The 19655-nt window shown below is 36.0% G+C and overlaps 1 protein-coding gene across 4 annotated transcripts in view; it reads right to left on the bottom strand.

Moving 5' to 3' along the window:
* Window positions 1–5604: 5604 nt before the first annotated feature.
* Window positions 5605–19655, bottom strand: part of ALDH1A1 (aldehyde dehydrogenase 1 family member A1) — a 184364-nt gene continuing 170313 nt past the window's right edge. For all 4 annotated transcript variants that reach the window (XM_017949929.2, XM_017949930.2, XM_017949931.2 and 1 more), the window contains 4 exons: window positions 16842–17006; window positions 14635–14792; window positions 11006–11080; window positions 5605–6213 (listed from right to left, as the gene is read on the bottom strand). In XM_017949929.2, the coding sequence (XP_017805418.1) occupies window positions 6141–6213; window positions 11006–11080; window positions 14635–14792; window positions 16842–17006 (471 nt within the window). In that variant the 3' untranslated portion in view covers window positions 5605–6140. The remainder of the gene's footprint in view (window positions 6214–11005; window positions 11081–14634; window positions 14793–16841; window positions 17007–19655) is intronic.

Raw genomic sequence — 19655 nt, 5'->3', positions numbered from 1 at the left:
ATTTAATAGAATATTCCAATTAAATAGATATCGTTATTAAATCTTTTTTTTACGTAAAATAAAACTGGAATTTAGGAAGATTGGATAATTTTTTCCAAATCCCAAAGCCACTGAGTGCAGGAAAGGAATTGGAAACCAGATTGCTGGGCTCCAAGGGCCCGTGTGATTATGTAGAACATTGTACTGTTTCACAAATATTAGTAGCCACCCTGATCTGCTGAGTGATTACTATAGGAGAAAGGTTTAATAAGTGACCTAAGACCATACTACTAGTGCATGGCAGAATCAGAATGCAGCATCTACTTGACTCTAAAAATCAAGATCTTTCTAGCGTAATTGGACTTTTAAAGGAAAGTCGTTTAAAATGTTTTATGTGACTAAAGGATTTGTAACTAATTCATATGTAGGTATCTACCCAGATGATATCAGAACGTAGGCAACCTGTTATTAAGGAAAAATATTCAAATAAGCTAGGAAATGAACTAACAAAGGGCAATATTGTAATAATACACACCAAGAGCAGACACTAAGATCCTCAAGGGAACTTTCAACTTTTCTTTACAATTGTCCAAGAAAGAAGGAACATTTTCCAGCCTGCATAAATACTGTCATCTGGTTTATCATGGAGAATGTCAATCTTATAACACTCTGTGCATCATATTCTGAACTATTTACTCTCTAAAACCATCCACCTCCTTTTGGCAGATTCGTGTTAACTCAGTAACTCTCTGAGTTTTGTGTGTCCCCTACATTTCCTTCCCAAGCCAAGACAGTATTAGCAACCTGATTGAATATTAGATGTGCTTACAAGTTGTATTGTCATTATTAAGGAATAATAAGACAAGCGGAAACCACAGTAACTAAATGTAATACATGATTCAGAATTAAGTTTTAGATCATGAGGGAAAATGCCATAAAAGACATTAGTAGGCCAGACGCGGTGGCTCACGCCTGTAATCCCAACATTTTGGGAGGTCAAGGCGGGTGGATCACTTGAGGTCAGGAGTTCGTGACCAGCCTGACCAACATGGTGAAACCGTGTCTCTACTAGAAATACAAAAAATTAGCTGGGTGTGGTGGTGGGCCCCTGTAATCCCAGCTACTCAGGAGGCTGAAGCAGGAGAGTTGCATGAACCCAGGAGGCAGAGGCTGCAGTGAGCTGAGATCGTGCCATTGCACTCCAGCCTGGGCGACAGAGCGAGACTATGTTTCAAAAAAAAAAGACATTAGTAGAACAATTTGAGAAAATGTTAAATAGTTTCAAATAGGTCATGTATTAGATACTAGCATTTTGTCAATGTTAAATTTCCTAAATTAGAAAATTGTGCTGTGGTTTTGTAAAATAATGGCCCGATTGCAGAATTTGGGGGTAAAAGGACATGATGTCTAAAAATTGTTGTCAAGTTTGTCCCAATTAAAAAAACAAATGAGAATGATAATGTCAAGAAAGAAGAATATTTAAAAATAAGGAACAAAGGCTATACAGGAGTTCTTGGCATGCTGTAGCACCTCCTCTAAATGGTTGAAATTATTTTAAAATAAAAAGTTAAAGGAAAATCAGTTGCCTACCTAAATCCATTTTGTGTTTTCATATTTAGTGTATTTTTCTAGGACTGGTGAATCTTTACATAAGTGACTTGACAAAAAGCAAACAAAGTCCTAAAACTCTGGTGAAATACTTCAGCATAGCACTATGGCAGCCTCCTATGAACATGTCAATAAAACTCAGAGATGTACATTTTTAAAAAACTAAATTCTTGTGAAACTATTCAGCACATGAGCACATGGCACTAAAGTATTTTATTTTCTTTTTCTTTTTTTTGTTTTTGAGATAGCGTCTCACTCTGTTACCCAGGCTGTAGTGGCGCCATCACCACTCACTGCAGCCTCGACCTCCCAGGCTCAGGTGATCTCCCCACCTCAGCCTCCTGAGTAGCTGGGACTACAGGTGCACACCACCACACATGGCTAATTTTTGTATTTTTTTTTGTAGAGAGGGGTTTTCACCATGTTGCCCAGGCTGGTCTCAAACTCCTGGACTTAAATGATCCAGCTACCTCAGCCTCCCAAAGTCCTGGGATTATATGTATAAGCCACTGCATCCAGCCAGCACTAAAGTAAATGTCCAAAAAGCATTGTTATTCCTTTGGTATTTCTTTAGGTGATAAACTTGACTTTCTAGGGAATTGGGAATTAACCTAGATATTTATGGATGAGACTCATTTTCTCTGGGATAAATCCACCACCCAGAATCTAAGGGCCAATTAAGAGACATGATCTTGACTTGTCTCAAGCCCCTACAGAGAATTCTGTGGTTTGGTCTTCAAAGAGACACCACCTCTACTCTTCCACAGAATGTCAGAATGATAAATGAGCTGTTTTCCCTCCCTTGTGTCTTGACTCAGGATATCCTCCAGGATGCCACAGTCCTTGTGTTCCACAACAGAAATCTTTCCTGCATTCCTGGCAGTCACTAAATTTAGGTATCTAGAAAATTTAGTTCTCATCTCTAATTTCCCTTTCAGTATATTCTTTCACCATCAGACTGGAAAAGCTCCAACACATCTCTAGAGAACATTAAAAAATCCCAGGGTACTCAGTTCTTGTGTTAGTTTGCTGAGGATAATGGCTTCCAGCTCCATCCATGTCCATGCAAAGGACATGATCTCATTCCCTTTTATGGCTGCATAGTATCCTATGGTGTATATGTACATTTTTTTTAAATCTAGTCTATCATCGATGAGCAGTTGGGTTGATTCCATGTCTTTACTATTGTGAATAGTGCTGCAATGAACATACATGTGCAAGTATCTTTATATTAGAATGATTTATATTCCTTTAGGTATACACCCAGTAATGGGATTAGTGGGTCAAATGGTATTTCACATCCTGCACATGTATCATGGAACTTAAAATAAAATAAAATTTTAAAAAATCCCAGGATAAACCAGTAAATGAAATTCTAATAGGAAATGTGTTTCATGTGAAAATGTAACCTGGTCATGTACTATACTCTGAAAAAGCCAGGAGAACTAATTTGCCGAATTGCACTTCTAAGTGTTCAAGTGAAATTCGACACTCAAAACGTTACACATATTGCCCAGAGAAAAGATCTTTTGAGTTCATTGCTCCCTCCTGAATTACGTGAAGAAATGGCTAAAATTCTCTATTTTGAGTTGGTTCTATTTGAGTTGGTCACAGGAATTTAAGAAAAACGTTTATCCTGCCCTCAATTTCTTCTTGGCTGTTTCAAAATAAAGCCAGAGGTAGGTATCCTTAGAAAATCACAACAACAAAAAGACCAAACAAACAAACAACAACAACAACAAAAAAAGCAGGAAAAAGAAAAAGAAGAAAACCCAACTAGATTAGACATTTGTGAATGAGTATCTGATACCTGACATTGTCTCTGCCTAAAAAGTGAATTCCAACCTCTGTCACTTAGTTTGGTATTCCTGGAGATAAAAATACTCTTTGCTATTTGGACATTGAGGACAAGATTATAGTTATGACCGCAAAACTGAATTTTTCAAGATGAAATTTCTTACTGGAATTCCTGTAGCACATGAGCTAATAAGATACCTTTTAACTTTTCAAGGTTTTAAGAATTACTACCAGTACAGCTTTAATACAAATAATGAAATATAATACAAATAATGTCTAGAGACTCAGAACGAGCCAATATAAAACAGATATTTTCTGTTTAATCCTGTAATGTCTTATTTATACTATGAAAATTTTCAAATATTTAAACTTGCTTCTGGCTTTTGTCTTGTTCTGTCCTCAGCTTTCTTTGTTACACATTTTAAAATGTTCTGGTTGCATGCCATTACAATATTAACTTGTCTACCTATTAATTTATTTACACGTGGTTTTAAACACATCTTTTAAAATGTAGACACCGTCTGGCTTTAGGAAAACACAACTCCCTCTGTGTTTGGATACTTTTCCTTCTCATTGTCCAAAGACCTTTCAGTTCTCCCCAGTACTTTGGTTTCTTCAGTTTTGAAAAGGGTAAACATGTCCCAAATCTTACGAGGTAGTCCAAATTGCAGATTTTATAGGCCAACATAAGTTTGGAAACTCTTCAAATGGGAGTTAAATTATTTCCTGTATAAGAAGCCAATGAACTTCATTTGTTCTTACCTTGTTACACTTGACTGCAGCAGCCAGTAGTGTCCTAATAACAGAGGCACTGAAGTGTCTGTTAATGTTAATGTAAAATGATAAACTTATATAAAATCTGAAAAAATGTTATCCTAAGTTGCTAAACTAAAAAACTTTTAGAATGTGTCTAATTATACACAAATGTTCACTTCATTTGGGCCTAAGTCACTTCGTATATGGAAACTCAACAGAAGAATGAGAACACAAGCACCAATTCTTTGTTATGAGAGGGTAAATGTGCCAGCTTGGTGTAGTTTTATGCAGAGAACACTTTTTCAGTTGCTCTCTTTTGATTCCCAGATCTTTCCTTAGAACTCTAACTGTTCCATCATCGCATAGGACAGCAAGGGTTTTTTTGTTTTGTTTTTTGTTTTGTTTTGTTTTTTTTTCTTTTTAGACAGGGTCCCACTCTGTCACCGAGGCTAGAGTGCAGTGGTATGATCATGGCTCACTGCAGCCTCGACCTCGCAGGCTCAAGTCATCCTCCTACCTCAGTCTCTCAAGTAGGTAGGACCACAGGCATGTGCCCCTATGCCCGGCTAATGCGTGTGTGTGTGTGTGTGTGTGTTTTATAAAGATGGGTTTTCGCCCATTGCCCAGACTGGTCTCAAACTCCTGGGCTCAACTGATCCACCTGCTGTAGCATCCCACAGTGCTGGGATTACAGGAGTGAGCCACTGTATCCAGCCCAGCATTGGTTTCTTAATGTTAATTGGTGGTAACTGAGGAGGTGAGGGAGGGAAGGCAAGGTCTCTGCTAATTTGGAAAAGAAAGGGCCCTATTAAAACTAAAAAGGTTGCAGGACTTCTCAGAACCCATCATATGCTGCCGATGTGCAATTTGAAATTCCAAGAGAGGAAAATATATTGTATATAATTTTTCCAAATGTTTTTTCAATGGAACATGTTCCAATAAATTTTGTTGAACCTCTTTCCCTTTTATTCATTGCAAAGTTGCTCATTATTAAGGTTTACATTCAGTTAAATTTCCTACCTGAGGCCATTCCCAATTCCCTCAGTTAGCCTTCATCATAGCCACTTCTGCAAGTCACTGCAAGTTTCTAAAATCCTCATTTTTTAATGACCCCTCCTTTCTGTGATGCAGGGATTGTGTCATTATTAACCACTAAATTAAAGATCTTCAGATAATGGACCATTCCTTATTCACCTCTTTTCTACAACACTTAACACATCCAAAACTTTGTAGGAACTCAATAATTTCTTACTGAAGGACTGAGGCCATCTATTTCCAATAAAATGTATTGATTTCAAGAATTCTTCTGGAAAATACAACATGTTTCTTTACGCATTTGAGAATGGGTGGATTAGACTTTTACTTTTAAATGTACCTTTATGCTCAGTTTAATACTGTTTTTAAGTGACAAGAAGAAATCACTGTAACCAAAACTTGTACTTAAAAAAATTCAAAAGTAACAAGAATCATGCAAGGTTGTTTTTATTAAGCTTTATATTCAGTTTACAGCTACATATTACAGGGATTATTTCATTTGACAAGCAGACTGACATCCTAGGAAATTTTTCAAAACAGTCCAAGGACTTTATAACTACTGGGAACAGAGCAATTTACTCTGCAGTTAACATGTATGTTAAGTACTTCAAGGAGTCACTAAGGGAAAGAAGCTAAATGCAACTGTTCCCTTTCTATAAAATGATTATCCTGGAAAAGCAGCTACAAAGAAAAACCACATAACTATGGCAAAGCTAGAGAGAGCATACATCCAAATTTGTCTTTTTATTTAGGATGGGACTTGGGGGTCACATTTCAGAAGGCAAATAATTCTTTCAGAACAAGCTACATGTCAAGTTTTCTATGGGTAGTATTAATACTAATATGATTTAGCTTATGTTTAAAAAAATCAAGAAAAGAAAAATTTTGTCTTTAAAATCTACTATATTAGTGACTGTAGGAGATGCTTAGCTATTGAAGAGCTTCTCTCCACTCTTGTATTTTCTTTATGAGTTCTTCTGAGAGATTTTCACCGTGACTGTTTTGACCTCTGTGTATTCATGGAAACCGTACTCTCCCCTAGAGAGAAGGAAAACAAACCCACAAACACCGTTTAGCACAGCAATGTATATATGCTATAGTTCATGTTTGTACAAGTTTGTTCTTGTTTTACTGGCTAGGGACAATAGAAAGTATTTCTTGTGTACAGAGCATCTCATATAGTAGCTAGCCAATCGTCAGCTTTCTGGTCTTACACAGATTCCCTTGTGGGGAAAATTTTCTTTAAAACTTTCAGTTGATTTCTCACAGAAATAGTCCCCTTTTGACATTATTCTACTTGATTTTAAAAACTCTAACTGCAGATGCAACAATGTCATCTTGGAAAAATGAAAAGAAAACAAAAAGCTCTAAAACTACTCAAAAGACAATTCAACTCAACAAGAATTTTGTCATTTCTAGTTTAGATTGAAATAAGACGGACATACGACAAGAGGAGAAGTAGCAATATATGATCACTACAAGTTCTACTCTAGTTCTACAGTTTTGCTGTAGTTTTACTGTAGAACTAGAGTAGAGCTTGTATTCACCATGTGTGATTGTCACAGAAGTGGGAAGGGGATAGAAATTGAACATGGTTTCATTTCTAGTCTAAGGTGCCCTAACATGGCTTGAAACAAAATATTTTGCAGCAGTAGTTTCAGCAAAATCTTTTGATTCTTGGCAAAACAAAAACCTGACCTTTGTTGTTTGAAGTTTTTTTTTTTTTTTTTTTTTAATTGTTTTCTTTTAAGAGGAGGAAGATGATAGATTGGTCTAAATTCAGGCTCTTGGGCTTTTTTGTAGTTCTTGGTTTTTCCCCTTTATGCAACCTCCTCTATCCCCCAACATTTTCTTGTATAACTCTTAAGTTCAACCCAAACGATCAGGAATTAACGTGAGTCAATCAGTTTGGACTCTGGGACCTTGTTATCAGGTTTATGGGGACCTCCCACCAGGTTTAGAAACTGACTGAAGAGATGACTTGTTGAAGAGATGACTAAAAAGACTGGGCTCAGTTATTCTCTATATTGTTTTGATGAGAGGATCAAATTACATGTATGTAAGAGTAGTCTCAAAATCATAACACTCACGCACATGTAGGCTTACAGAAGAATAAGATCTTGATCCTTTTTTACCCCTCCCTTCTTGTGATATAGACAGGTATGTGGAAGACATCATTTTCTGCTGGGTAACCTAATACTCTTACACTGATTATTTTCTTGGGCAATTAAGCTTTTGAAAATACCTTTTAAAAGCTTCAGTGAGCATGTTCCTTAAAGTAATGAAAGGGCTTAGCCTCAATTGTCTGAAATCCATTAAAATATAATATTTTAATAAGTATTTTATCTCAGGGTTAGATCAATCAACCCATGACTTTCACCAATAGGTTTTCTATTATATTTTGGGTCACATAGACACTTGAAGCTCTCAGGAGAGTAATAAGTGGGATTATTGTCATATTCAGGCTGAAATATGTCCTGCTCCTTAGAATTCCTATGCCTATACTGCATCTACAACATAGCCCCAAACATCTGTTTGCATTTCTCTTCATCTTACTGTGTCTGTGAATTACTGTTTGTAGACTTCTAAAATCTTCAGTGTACAAATCACCTGGGACCTTATTCAAATACTGATTCTGATTTAGTAGGTCTCGAGTGAAGCCTGAGTTGGCACTGGTAATAAGTGTTTGGAAATAATGTGACCCAATATTACAAACAAGCATACTGGCATAGAGGCCCTTTCAACCTTACATAGATTCATTTATTGGTAATAAACTTGCAAGTGATATCAACCTATGCTGCTTCTCCAGGGTTCACACTGGGAATAAAAAAAAAGGTACTAGCACCACATTACATCTGATTTCCTCTCTGTACCCAGGATTGAGACTGGCACTAATTAAGTAGGCACAGAAGAACTGTTTGCTGAACAGACTTGGTAAATATCCTCAAGAAAAAAAAAATTCATTTGTGTTCTCACTATACAACCATTAGTTTACCTTCCTTGTTCCCCTTTTCTATGGAACAGCAGGAAAAAAATATCATGTGAGGTGCTGAGAGCCAATTAAGTTTAAAACAGCATACTAGCAAAGTCTTAAAGGATCTATGCTAACCTAAGTGAAACTGAGTACAATTACACAAAGGGAGAAATTTCTGTCTTTTCTCTAATCCCAGTGCCAACACTATGATCAGAGATGCAAAATCAAGGTTTGCATACTCTGTATCACCTTCAAACACATTGGGGTCCTCATAACACCATTTTTGGCTCTTTGAGGACTCTGTTCTCAACTGATCAATTCTGTCTTTCTATTGTTGCGGAAAATTTGTAAATTAACTCTTGGGAGTCATTTGAGGTTATCACCTGAGTAATAACTTGTAACTCTTGGAACATCTTGCAGCAAATGACTTGCTTATTAAGTTCACCAAATTTGGTTTCAGGTAGACTTTAACTGTAGCATTCTCAAGTTGAATTTTTGAAGTTAAAAAAACCACACACACACAACTTTGTCATTTGTCTTTGAAAGAAATTATCTATACCCACGTTCTAGATTTTTAGGAAATTACTGATGGTTGATTCCTGTTTTCAGTCCTTCTCTTATTTGATTTCTTTATGCCTTCACTTTAAAGTCTGACCAAATTATGTTCAACGAAATTGACATGTTTGGTCTACTTTAGTCGTGCATTCCTTTTGATTATTTTATCTTTAATGTTCTCAGTGAAATGTGTTGTTAGATAACCAGGCCAGCAACGAACCAACTGCCCTTCAGAGAAATCCAACCTTTGTTCCTACTTTTTGTACAAAGTAATTAGTTTTGCCAAGATATTCTCCAGTAATAGAAAGAGAAGAAACAAGGGAAGGAAGAAACCCATTTGTTGAATTTACACTTTGTGGCAGTTACGTGGTTAGGGATTTAATATTCAGTATGTCATTTAACTCTCACAAGAACTCTCATTCCATCTTAAGTGGAATGGGAACATCTTCATGAAATATGAGAAAGTAGAGGCTCAGAAGTTAGGTAGCTTGAACTGGGGTGCATGGCTAGCAAGTGGCAGAATCAGGAATCAAATTCAGCTGGTCAGACTCCAGTAATATTTTCTCAGCTACACCATGCATTTTTGATGGGTTAATCTTTTGTTCTACCTTAGCAACATTCTAAATATATCCATGGCTTTTCACTACTCCACTAATAAAATCTAAGTCAAATTTCTTAAGTGCAGGACTTCTTAATCTGTATCATATGTAACTCTGAAATCATATTTTTCATCCCCATAAATCCATACCAATCAACCAAATTAACTAGCCCCTCAACATACCACATGTAATGTTCCATGCAAGAAAGCTCTCTTCTCTGCTAACTGATATCCTACACTTGCTTTCTGCCCTAGAGGAAGTTTCATCTCTTCTGTTAGGAGAAGTTTTCTTCTCCATCAACTGCCATTAAGTTTTCAACCACTGGATTTCCACTGGGGTCAGAACTATAGAATCTTAAGCATGGAATAGAGGTTAAAAGATCTATTTGCTTCTTCCATTCTTATCCACACTCACAATCCTTGGCCTTGTCTGACAGATGAAAATAGCGATGGTTAGAGAGATGCCATCCTGACTCTTACACTCTGGTAGTGTCTAGGTTTTCTTCAGTACTTTGCTCTGTACTTTAATTGCTTCTCTACCTCCATAGGATATGGAGTCCCAGTGTATTACTACTTATTTCATAGTGTATGTAGGTTATTTTGCATGTCTTTTTACATATTCCTCCTGCCACCACAGTTATGTAGAGGATGGAATGCAGTGTCATGTCTCCGGGGTTGCTAGGACCTTACACATAGCAAGTGCTTAATGAATGAAAACATATTAAGAAAGTAGACTGGTCATTTCATAATTTTCTCATTTCACTGACTCCCCGGAGATATTTGTTTCCTTGTGATTTTGCTGATTCATTAGAGTACAGTACTCAACTATTTACTGCATTTAGAAATTGAGAAACACACATTTTCATTTGCTAATTATAAAATGAGCAAGTTTACAATCTATGTTTGATACTATAAGATTTCTATTTTTTCTTCATAAATGTTTACATTAATACATATAAAAAGTTTTAAGAAATAAAATGATTAAAATTGCTTAGAATCAACTAAGTATATTGCCACTACTTTCTGTATTTACATATATATGTGCATTCTTAAAAAGTCTATATACCCTGGTTTCAAAAGTAATTGAAATTTCATAAATGCATTTATATATAAATATTCTTAATCTAGTCACTACTATAAAACATGTTTTCCTCAAATTTCTTTTTAGGTTTAAATTTTAGTACTAAAAATAACTCCTTATGGTAATTAAAAATTTTAAAGTCTACATCAATAATATCTCAACAAATGGGAATCATTCCTCTTACACTGAAATTTCCTTTACATAAGTCACCTAATTTACTTATGTAAATGGTTTATTCAAATAACTACAGTGTTTACATTTGCACCTTTCTTACAATCACCAATTCATAGCTTCCACCTCTTTTCTGGAAATGTTTCCCAAATGGATTACATTCATATATACAGCAGCAATTGTAAAAGCAAGCAACATTACAATCACCAATGTAAGTTGCTTAATATAGTCCCTAAAATATAGTAGGAACTTAGTAAATTATGTTGTCTTCTGCAATCACCTTTTGCACTATGGACTGCATCCAACATTTAATAAGCTATTTGGTGCTATGAATCTCCAGGAAAGAACAGAGGCAGGTTTTATTTAAGGTGAAAACTATGAGTTAATTCCCTGGGAATGAAAATCATTTTCATAAAAATAAATATTTATCTTAATAGAACGTTAATCTTACAGTTCTCGTCCATTTCCAGACATCTTGAATCCACCAAAGGGACACTGGGCACTTACCACGCCATAGCAATTCACCCTGAAGAGAAAGAAAAGTGCATTATAGACAATACTTAATGTGTGAAAAGAAACCTCCTTTTTGGCAGTTTTAGAAATTTAGAAAGCTCCTTACAAACTCCATTAATTTCAATATAACATACTCATCTTGATATAAAAAGCAGCACTATAAATTAGAATGCAGACATATTTGGATACACACTACCTAGAAACAAATGAATAGTGCAACCGCATATGTAGACAGCCATTTTGGTCATACATTGTGTCCCTGAGAAGTGATAGTCTGAATTTATAAAAGATAGAATAGTCACTATGCTGTAGGGGGAAGGATATGGTTTGCTAGAAGCTAGAAGTTGTTGGATCGGTATTCATTACTGCCTATATATGGATCAGCTTGTAATTCTCTTGATATTTCTGTACTTAACAGGCTAGAATCAATTTTCTTTCAATTGTAATATGTATTATATTACTCAGTTAATTTTTTCCCCATTAATTGCATTAATTGGTTAAATAAATTGCTTAAACAGAGGCCTTGGCAGGAGTTGGGTTTAATTATTATTTATTCTCTGTCATGTTTCATAAAGTGTTTGAAGATACTTGTATAAACAAACATAATTACATGAATGGGAGTAATTAGAGTCCAACAAAATATTACAATAGAAGATCAAGATGGGGAAAATTAGAATGCAGTTTTGCAGACCATAAACAATATGTTTAGCTTTAAATTTACTGGTGGCCAAAGTTAGCAAAATCTAATTACGTACATGATTCTCATTATACACAAGAGAAAAACACTTTTTAAAGGAGATTTATGTTTATACTTTTCTTTCCCTTCATGCTATTTTAATAGGTGGACAACAATGTGGCTTCAAGAGCCTAGGTTAGTAGCTGGAGACTGAGGCAGGAGGATCACTTGAGCCCAAGAGTTCGAGACCAGCCTGGGCAACATAGCAAATCCTTGCCTCTACAAAAAAAATTTAGAAAACCAACCAACCAAACAAACAAACAAAAAAACCAGGGTGGCTTCCAGATAAATTGTATGATACTTTGAAGACTTTGGTCATTACTTTTATCCTGAGATAACATTCAGATGTTTTCTTTGTTAAAACACTATCCCAGTTTCCAAAGTTCCACATTCTCACTGGACCGTAGAGTTCTTAATTATGTCTCTCATCCTGGAGGGATAATTCCTTTAATAAATTTACACTTATAAAAGGCAGTATTGTCTCAGATTTGTTTAACTGCCCTTTAAATTGCAAAATCAAATACCTACTTTGAAATTATGAGTAAAATTACTGTAACTCTGGAGTTCAATAATTTTCCTGAAAACACCAAGCAGCTATTAGGTCTGGGACAATGCCAGAAAATTATTATCTTCTAGGATATATAGTAACAAGATGGTCCCCTCTGCTTTTCCTAATAGAGGAAATTCCTGATTGGGGATTCCCAAGACCCTCAGTGGGGTGATGTCATAACAAGCTTCATCAAGCAAGCATGGAACATTCTGCTAGTCAAAAATACAAAACCTGAAATTTGTCTTTGTTAAAAAGTGCAGAGAATAAGTTTGCTCATTTTACCGTAGACTAGAAATGAAACTGTTTTTACTGTGAATTAACAGAGAACTGAGAAATGTTCACTTGGCAAAAACTTTGAGTTCAAAATGTTATCTGTCATCTGTAAGCAAGTGTTTCCTCATGTGTAAAGTGGAGATGATAATATTTAATAGGATTGTTTCAAAGTATGCGTAAGATTGCATGAAGCGTATTCCTGTTGTAGTACTTGGTATGTATATCTTCAGTAAATGACGATAATATACATACACACAGTCACTATGCTGAATTTTATTAATGCTTTTATCATAGGCAAATTCTATATTTATCGCTAGCTATACTGACTATTCAAGAAGAACTTGCTGAATTTTATTTAAGAGCCTCCCATTAGGCCCACTTCTTATTGCTGTTACAATGGCAATTAAATTGCCACATGAGCTTTGAAGGAGAAATTCAAACTATAGCATTGATATAATTTGTGTTAATGTACACCCTCCCCTGCCCCAAATCCGTTTATACACTTTTAAAGCCCCCGAGATTATTCTAACGAACAGCCAGGACTGAGAACCACAGCCTTAGAATATAGTATAGGTCCAGGCCATCATGGTGGCTCAGGCCTGTAATCCCAGCCCTTTGGGAGGCCAAGGTGGGTGGATCACTTGAGGTCAGGAGTTTGAGACCAGCCTGGCCAACATGGTGAAACCCCGTCTCTACTAAAAAAAGAATAAAACAAAATACAAAGATTAGCTGAGCTTGGTGGTGCATGTCTGTAGTCCCAGCTACTTGGGAGGCTGAGGCAGGAGAATCATTTGAACCCAGGAGGCAGAGGTTGCAGTAACCCAATATTGCACCACTGCACTCCAGCCTGGGTGACAGAGCGAGACTCCATCAAATAAATAGATAAATAAATAAATAAAGAGAGAGAGAAAGAGAAAGAGAGAGAGAGAAGGAGAAAGAGAGAGAGAAAGAGAGAGAGAGAAAGAAAGAAAGAAAGAAAGAAAGAAAGAAAGAAAGAAAGAAAGAAAGAAAGAAAGAACGAACGAACTGCATAGGTCTGATCTAGGTGTGACTTAGTGTTGGGAAGGAAAATAATCTTGGGCTATTGCCAGGACCAAGGGGCCAAAATGAGGCTAATGGGGCCAAAGTGACCAAAGACATAGTCTGGAGACTGACGGTTGAGTATAGAATGCAACAGTTTGAGAGGTATAGACTTCATGTTTATAGTCTCTTGATTAAAGTATAAAAATAAGAGATATAAACTAGGTCAAAAATGGGAGAGGGAGGGGATCTTCAAAATTCAATTTTTTAAAAATAACTTCAATTATCTCTAATCCTAGAGTAAGAAGGCTGATACAAGAATTAAATATTTGCATACACAAGGGTACGAAGTAAGTATTGCTTACTGGTCAAACAGAACTTATTCTTTTACCTCCCTGTATACAGCATAGTACCAAGTGCCCAGAAATTACTTAGCAGTTCTTATATTGTGTTAACCAAACATCAATACAATATTTTTGGTAAGCAATTTCAAGAAGCTAGATAAAGTTAAAGAGAATATCCTCCCTAAAGTTCTTCCAATAAAACTTCTTCTTTTTTTTTGAGACAGAGTTTTGCTCTTGTTGCTGCGGCTAGAGTACAATGGCATGATCTCGGCTCACTGCAACCGCAACCTCTGCCTCCCGGGCTCAAGCAATTCTCCTGCCTCATCCTCCACGTAGCTGGGATTACAGGCACCACACCCAGTTACTTTTTGTATTTTTAGTAGACATGGTGCTTCACCATGTTGGCCAGGCTGGTCTCAAACTTCTGACCTCAGGTGATCCACCCACCTCAGCCTCCCAAAGTGCTGGGATTACAGACGTGAGCCACCGCGCCCAGCCTTTTGTTTGTTTTTCAAGGCAGCAACTGCTTTTCTAGAGAAGGATAGGTAATTCCAAATGAAAAATCCAAGTCTGAAAAGGTTCAAGGTAGTAATCCATTAATGTGGTTATCACTGAAAAGACTACATTACTTAGGTTGGACTTACCACACTGTTCCTGCCTGCAGAGCAGAGGAGATGGTTACGGCTTTATCAATGTCATTGGTAAAGACTCCTGCCGATAAGCCATAGAAAGTATTGTTTGCTCTTTTGATCACGTCATCTAAAGATTTAAACTTCATGATTTGCTGCACTGGTCCAAAAATCTATACCACAAGAAATAAATAAGTAAAAATAATAGGTTAAAATGAAAAATGATATTGTAGACGTTTTTTTCCTATACACTATCCTAAATTGATTAAGATTTTGTTGCTCATCTCAAACCTATGTGTGAGAATCCAAATAGTTAACTGCAAAAATGGTAGGTGAAAACAGATAGATAAATTTCAGTTTAACTATCAGTTGTTAAATTTCCTTGGAAGAAGAAAGGGTACAAATAATTAAGGCAATATTAAGTTTCTAGATGTTGGAATTAAGCTTTCAAGAACTTATGATTGTGCAACAAATCATTAACTTCAGAATTTCTTTTTCACTTGGGAATATTTTAAATTCACTCTCTAGTTTTTCTTATCTTCTAAGTCACTACATATAATTACAAGCCCCAGAAAGCAATCTACTGGATAAATGAACAGGCAATGATTAATAATAATAATGCTTTAAACACCTGTATGTCATTGGTAAAATATTAACTATTCTAGTATACTCAGTAGAATAATTACTAATTACTTTTCATAATTAGCCAAGTTAGGTAAACATCATGAACTTTTAGTCTACTCTGTAGCAAAGTCTTAGGCAACTTAAATATATCAAACAGAATTGTTCATTACTGCAAGAGCTTATACATGCTAAACCATCCTATTCTAATCAAAGCATGAGTTCATTGGTAATCACTATAACTGCAGGACAGAAAACAAAAATCACAATTTGCTTACTCTAGCCTAAATTACTCTTTTGCTTTCACTAAGTCCCTGGTTACTGCAGCCCAAACTCAATTCACCCTGTATCTCAGCCTCAGGTAGAAGAAAAACAACTGGATTTTCTCTTTAAAATTAAGCTCCTGTATATCCATATGGAAAAAAAAATTCCATATAGCTCCTGTATTTGATCTATTAAGATCAAATAAAGACTCCTGTGAAATTACCAGAATGTTCTGGGAAATGTGAATGAAGGGAGACAAAAACCAGAAATGATAAACGGTTTTCTGGTGTTCACCACTGATTTAAGTGTCAGAAGGGAGGGGCTACTGCTCAATAGAGGTTGAGTGCAAATCTTAACATTATAAATCGAATCATATTTGAATGTAGGAACCATATACACAGCTGCTACTCTAATAATTGTGTTCATATTTTACATAATTTTAATTGAACACAGCACATAGCTCCAGGCTCCTACTTTGAAGTAGTAAGCTAGCTGTTCTCCTATATATTAACCTATTATAGGAACACAATAAATGTTTCCTTAATTGAAGATTGTTTTCCACCTCTTATCTGGTATTAATCAAGATATGCAAGAATGAAAGGACCAAGAACACACAGAAGGTAGGGAGTGATAGAGGAGACAAATGCTGTTTTCAAATACATGGATGGCTGTTATGTAGAAAAAGGCTATAGGGCAAACATGGAACCAGAAAGTAGAACCTATATAATTATCTCTTTTGTGATGAGAACACTTAAAATTGACTCTCTTAGCAATATTCAAGTATATAATGCATTGTTATGAATTACAGTCAGGATATTTATGATAGCTCTCTTGAACTTATTCCTCCTAATTGAAATTTTGAATCCTTTGACCAACATTTCCCAACCCTCATCCTCCACTCCCCCAAGCCTCTGGTAACCACCATTCCAATCTCTGCTTCTATGAGTTCTACTCTTTGAGATCCCACATATAAGTGAGATAATGCACTATTTGTCCTTTTACGCCTGTCATATTTCATGGAGCATGAATTTTCCAGGTTGTTGTTGCAAATGACAGGATTCTTTTCCATTTTTTTTTAAAGTTGTGAACGCAGCACCTAAAAATTGTTAAGCATCCAGAACTGTGTTGGCTGGACAATTGTGGCTGGCCCCATAGATCCCTTAGTATTTTTTAGTCTCTATCACAAATAACTTAAACCTCTATCAAGAACAGAATAAAGAGTAACACTGACAGAGAAAGATGTTCCAAAGTGCTGGGAATTTTAAAGGGACACTTGTATACACACATACAGATGAAACATGGCAACGAAAAGAACAGAACAGAATGAAACCATTTACCTCCTCTTTGGCAATGCGCATCTCATCTGTAACATTAGAGAACACCGTGGGCTGGACAAAATAGCCTTTATTCCCCCACGGGCCTCCTCCACATTCCAGTTTGGCCCCTTCTTTCTTCCCACTCTCAATGAGGTCAAGTATTTTATCATATTGTTCCTTGTCAATCTATTTGAAAAATATCACATGAAAAGAAAAAAAGTAGTCACTTGTAAAGATAACACATTACTGGGCCTGTTAACAAAGGCTTCAAAATGCTAAAATATTGCAATTAAACCAGATATTGAATCAAAACAGCTAACAGAGGCTCAGATTCATTCTTTGGATACATTTTCTTCTCATGACTTTTAAGGGAAAAGTCTCTTGAAGATAGATATTTGTATTTAACATTTGTTTTATAGTTATATAGGAAAAGCATTCAGCACTGCAAACACATAAAAACCTTTTACACAATCATCATTTATTCTCTCTGGTAGACATGCCTGTTAATCTAAATACATTTACTGGGAAACTATTGTCCTGGCTGAAATGAAAGGAGGGAAAAGAGAAAAAGAGAACTTTGATACTGGGTTTAATTAGATCTGTTGGGAAACAGATGCTTTAAGACTGTTCTTAGAAGACTCCCGAGCCTCTGTTTGATCTCCCCATTTCTGAATCACCCCCTCTGACCTGTCCGATGCCCTTGGATATCCCATTCTGACCATAGTCTGGGCACCCTTCCCAGTTCTGGTCCCACTGGGACAGTAGGTAGGTTTGCTTCGAATTCTGACCTGTCCTGAATGTCACCATTCTGCTTTATTAAATGAGCCACATCTAAATAGATGCCAGGTATTACAGAACTTAAATGGTCTTTATTTACACTATTTTTAAAAGGAAAATAAACGAGTTCAGAGTTGTGGTTGTGAACACCAGGAACACATACCTTTCCTTCAAGCACTGAAATCGGGGGCTCATTTTTGTCTCAATTTCTATTTTGTGATGTTGAATGACTGGGTGACTCTTGGATTCCAAGTCACTGCTGAGGGCTGCCTATCTCAGGTGTAGCAGGGGTTAAGGATTAAAGGAAAAACAGGAGATCTAGGAGCTAAGATGGGTTGGAAGGTGGAAGCTCTTGTAGGTTTAACTTCCCACTACTTGAAAATTTTATGTTTCACTTTCTCTGATTCTGCAAATCTTCTCTACCTTCCAAAGCCAAGAAAAGGCTTCCATAAAGTTATTTCTCACTGGACACAGTCCAGCCCCCATATCTAACTAGATTAAGCGCTGTTTGAAACTAGAAACTATTTTCTAAAATTTGGCACAATATTTGGTACAATGTTGCTCAACGGTCTTTAGTGCAATATTTAATATAATATCCCAGAAGGAAAATACTCGTTCATTTCTAGCAGATTAAGGAAATTGTAGTGTTAAGAAGAAATATTTAAATTACTACATAGGTTGAATAGTAGCAGAATAAGGGGTGGGGTGAGATAAATTCTGCCTGGGTAAGATACTCTAGTTTCTCAATAAATAGTCAAGGGTCCATGTACCTCTATATAAAGCTTTCTGTCTTATTAGAACATATTAATCTGACTATGCCCTCAACATCATGATATTTGGTTTTTATTTCAAGTCATCATGTTTTCCTGCCTGTGACCACATTGAATAACCGGTGCCAATCCAATCCCTGCATACATACTGGAGAAAAGGGCTGAAAAGACTTATTTGTCGGAAAACTTAGATGGTCACTAACTTATAAAACTACAGGCCTTCGTACTTCTGTGCCTTGCTAGTGACAATGTGGTCCTACAACCAGCAACTGCAGCATCATTTGGTAGCCAAATGTGCTTCTTTCACCCCACCTCAGATCTACTGAATCCCCAGGCACAGGAAAGACTGAGGAACACTGTGATGGAGCTTGGGACTACAAACAAAAAATTAAGCTCTACTTAGGGACTGGTCAGTTTTATCTGGCTAATTTTGATTCACCACAAATACAAACCTTCTTCAGAAGGCATCAGATTGACGATATATAAACTTGACCTTCTTTCTGGACACCAGGGAGTGTTCAATAATGTTAGGATGTAGCTGGGGCTCTTTTATGTGATGGGCCATTGGCCTATGGGCTAGTCTATGAAATATAATAGGTAGGTCATGATATTGTAGCAGTCTCAAAGGAAACATTTTAATGTGTTTGAATGGGTAAATTCTTTAATTCCTTAGGCTTAATGGGTTAAAGAAGATGAATTGAGAAAAAGCACTTAGATGTTCTAAAATTATTCAGAAACCATGTATCAACAAAAGCAATGAATAGATATAGAAGTCATTGATCTGTATGATAATTGTCACTATAGGTATAAATGGAAGCATGTAATTTTTATTTATTTACTAGACATTTGAGCATGTGGACCAAGCACTCTGATGGATGCATTTTATAGATTATCCAATTGCACTGCAGAAGATTGAGGTTTCTATGCCCATTCTACACATAAGACAATAGTTTCAGGGAGGTTGGATTTTAAATCTAGCCTGTAACTCAAAGGTCCATCTTTCCACACTATTATAAGGTGCAACTCTGTGATAATTTTAATACAGTTTATGTGGATATCACAATTTCTTTTTCAAATGAAAATACTAATTTTTCCAAGTTTAAGACAATATATATTTTTTTCTATAAAATCAAATAGGAAAATCACTTGAAATATGAAAAAATATACACACATGAATGCACAGATACAAAACAAATATACAAAGTATACATATGTATTTTGTAATTGCTCTAACCCCCAAATACTTTAAATTTGTAATCTTCAAATTTTTTTTAAACTTTAATTTTTT

Source organism: Papio anubis, chromosome 13, assembly GCF_008728515.1.
Source record: "Papio anubis isolate 15944 chromosome 13, Panubis1.0, whole genome shotgun sequence".
NCBI lineage: Eukaryota > Metazoa > Chordata > Mammalia > Primates > Cercopithecidae > Papio > Papio anubis.
Note: the sequence above shows the minus strand (reverse complement) of the source record. Positions and strands in the feature narration are given on the sequence as shown.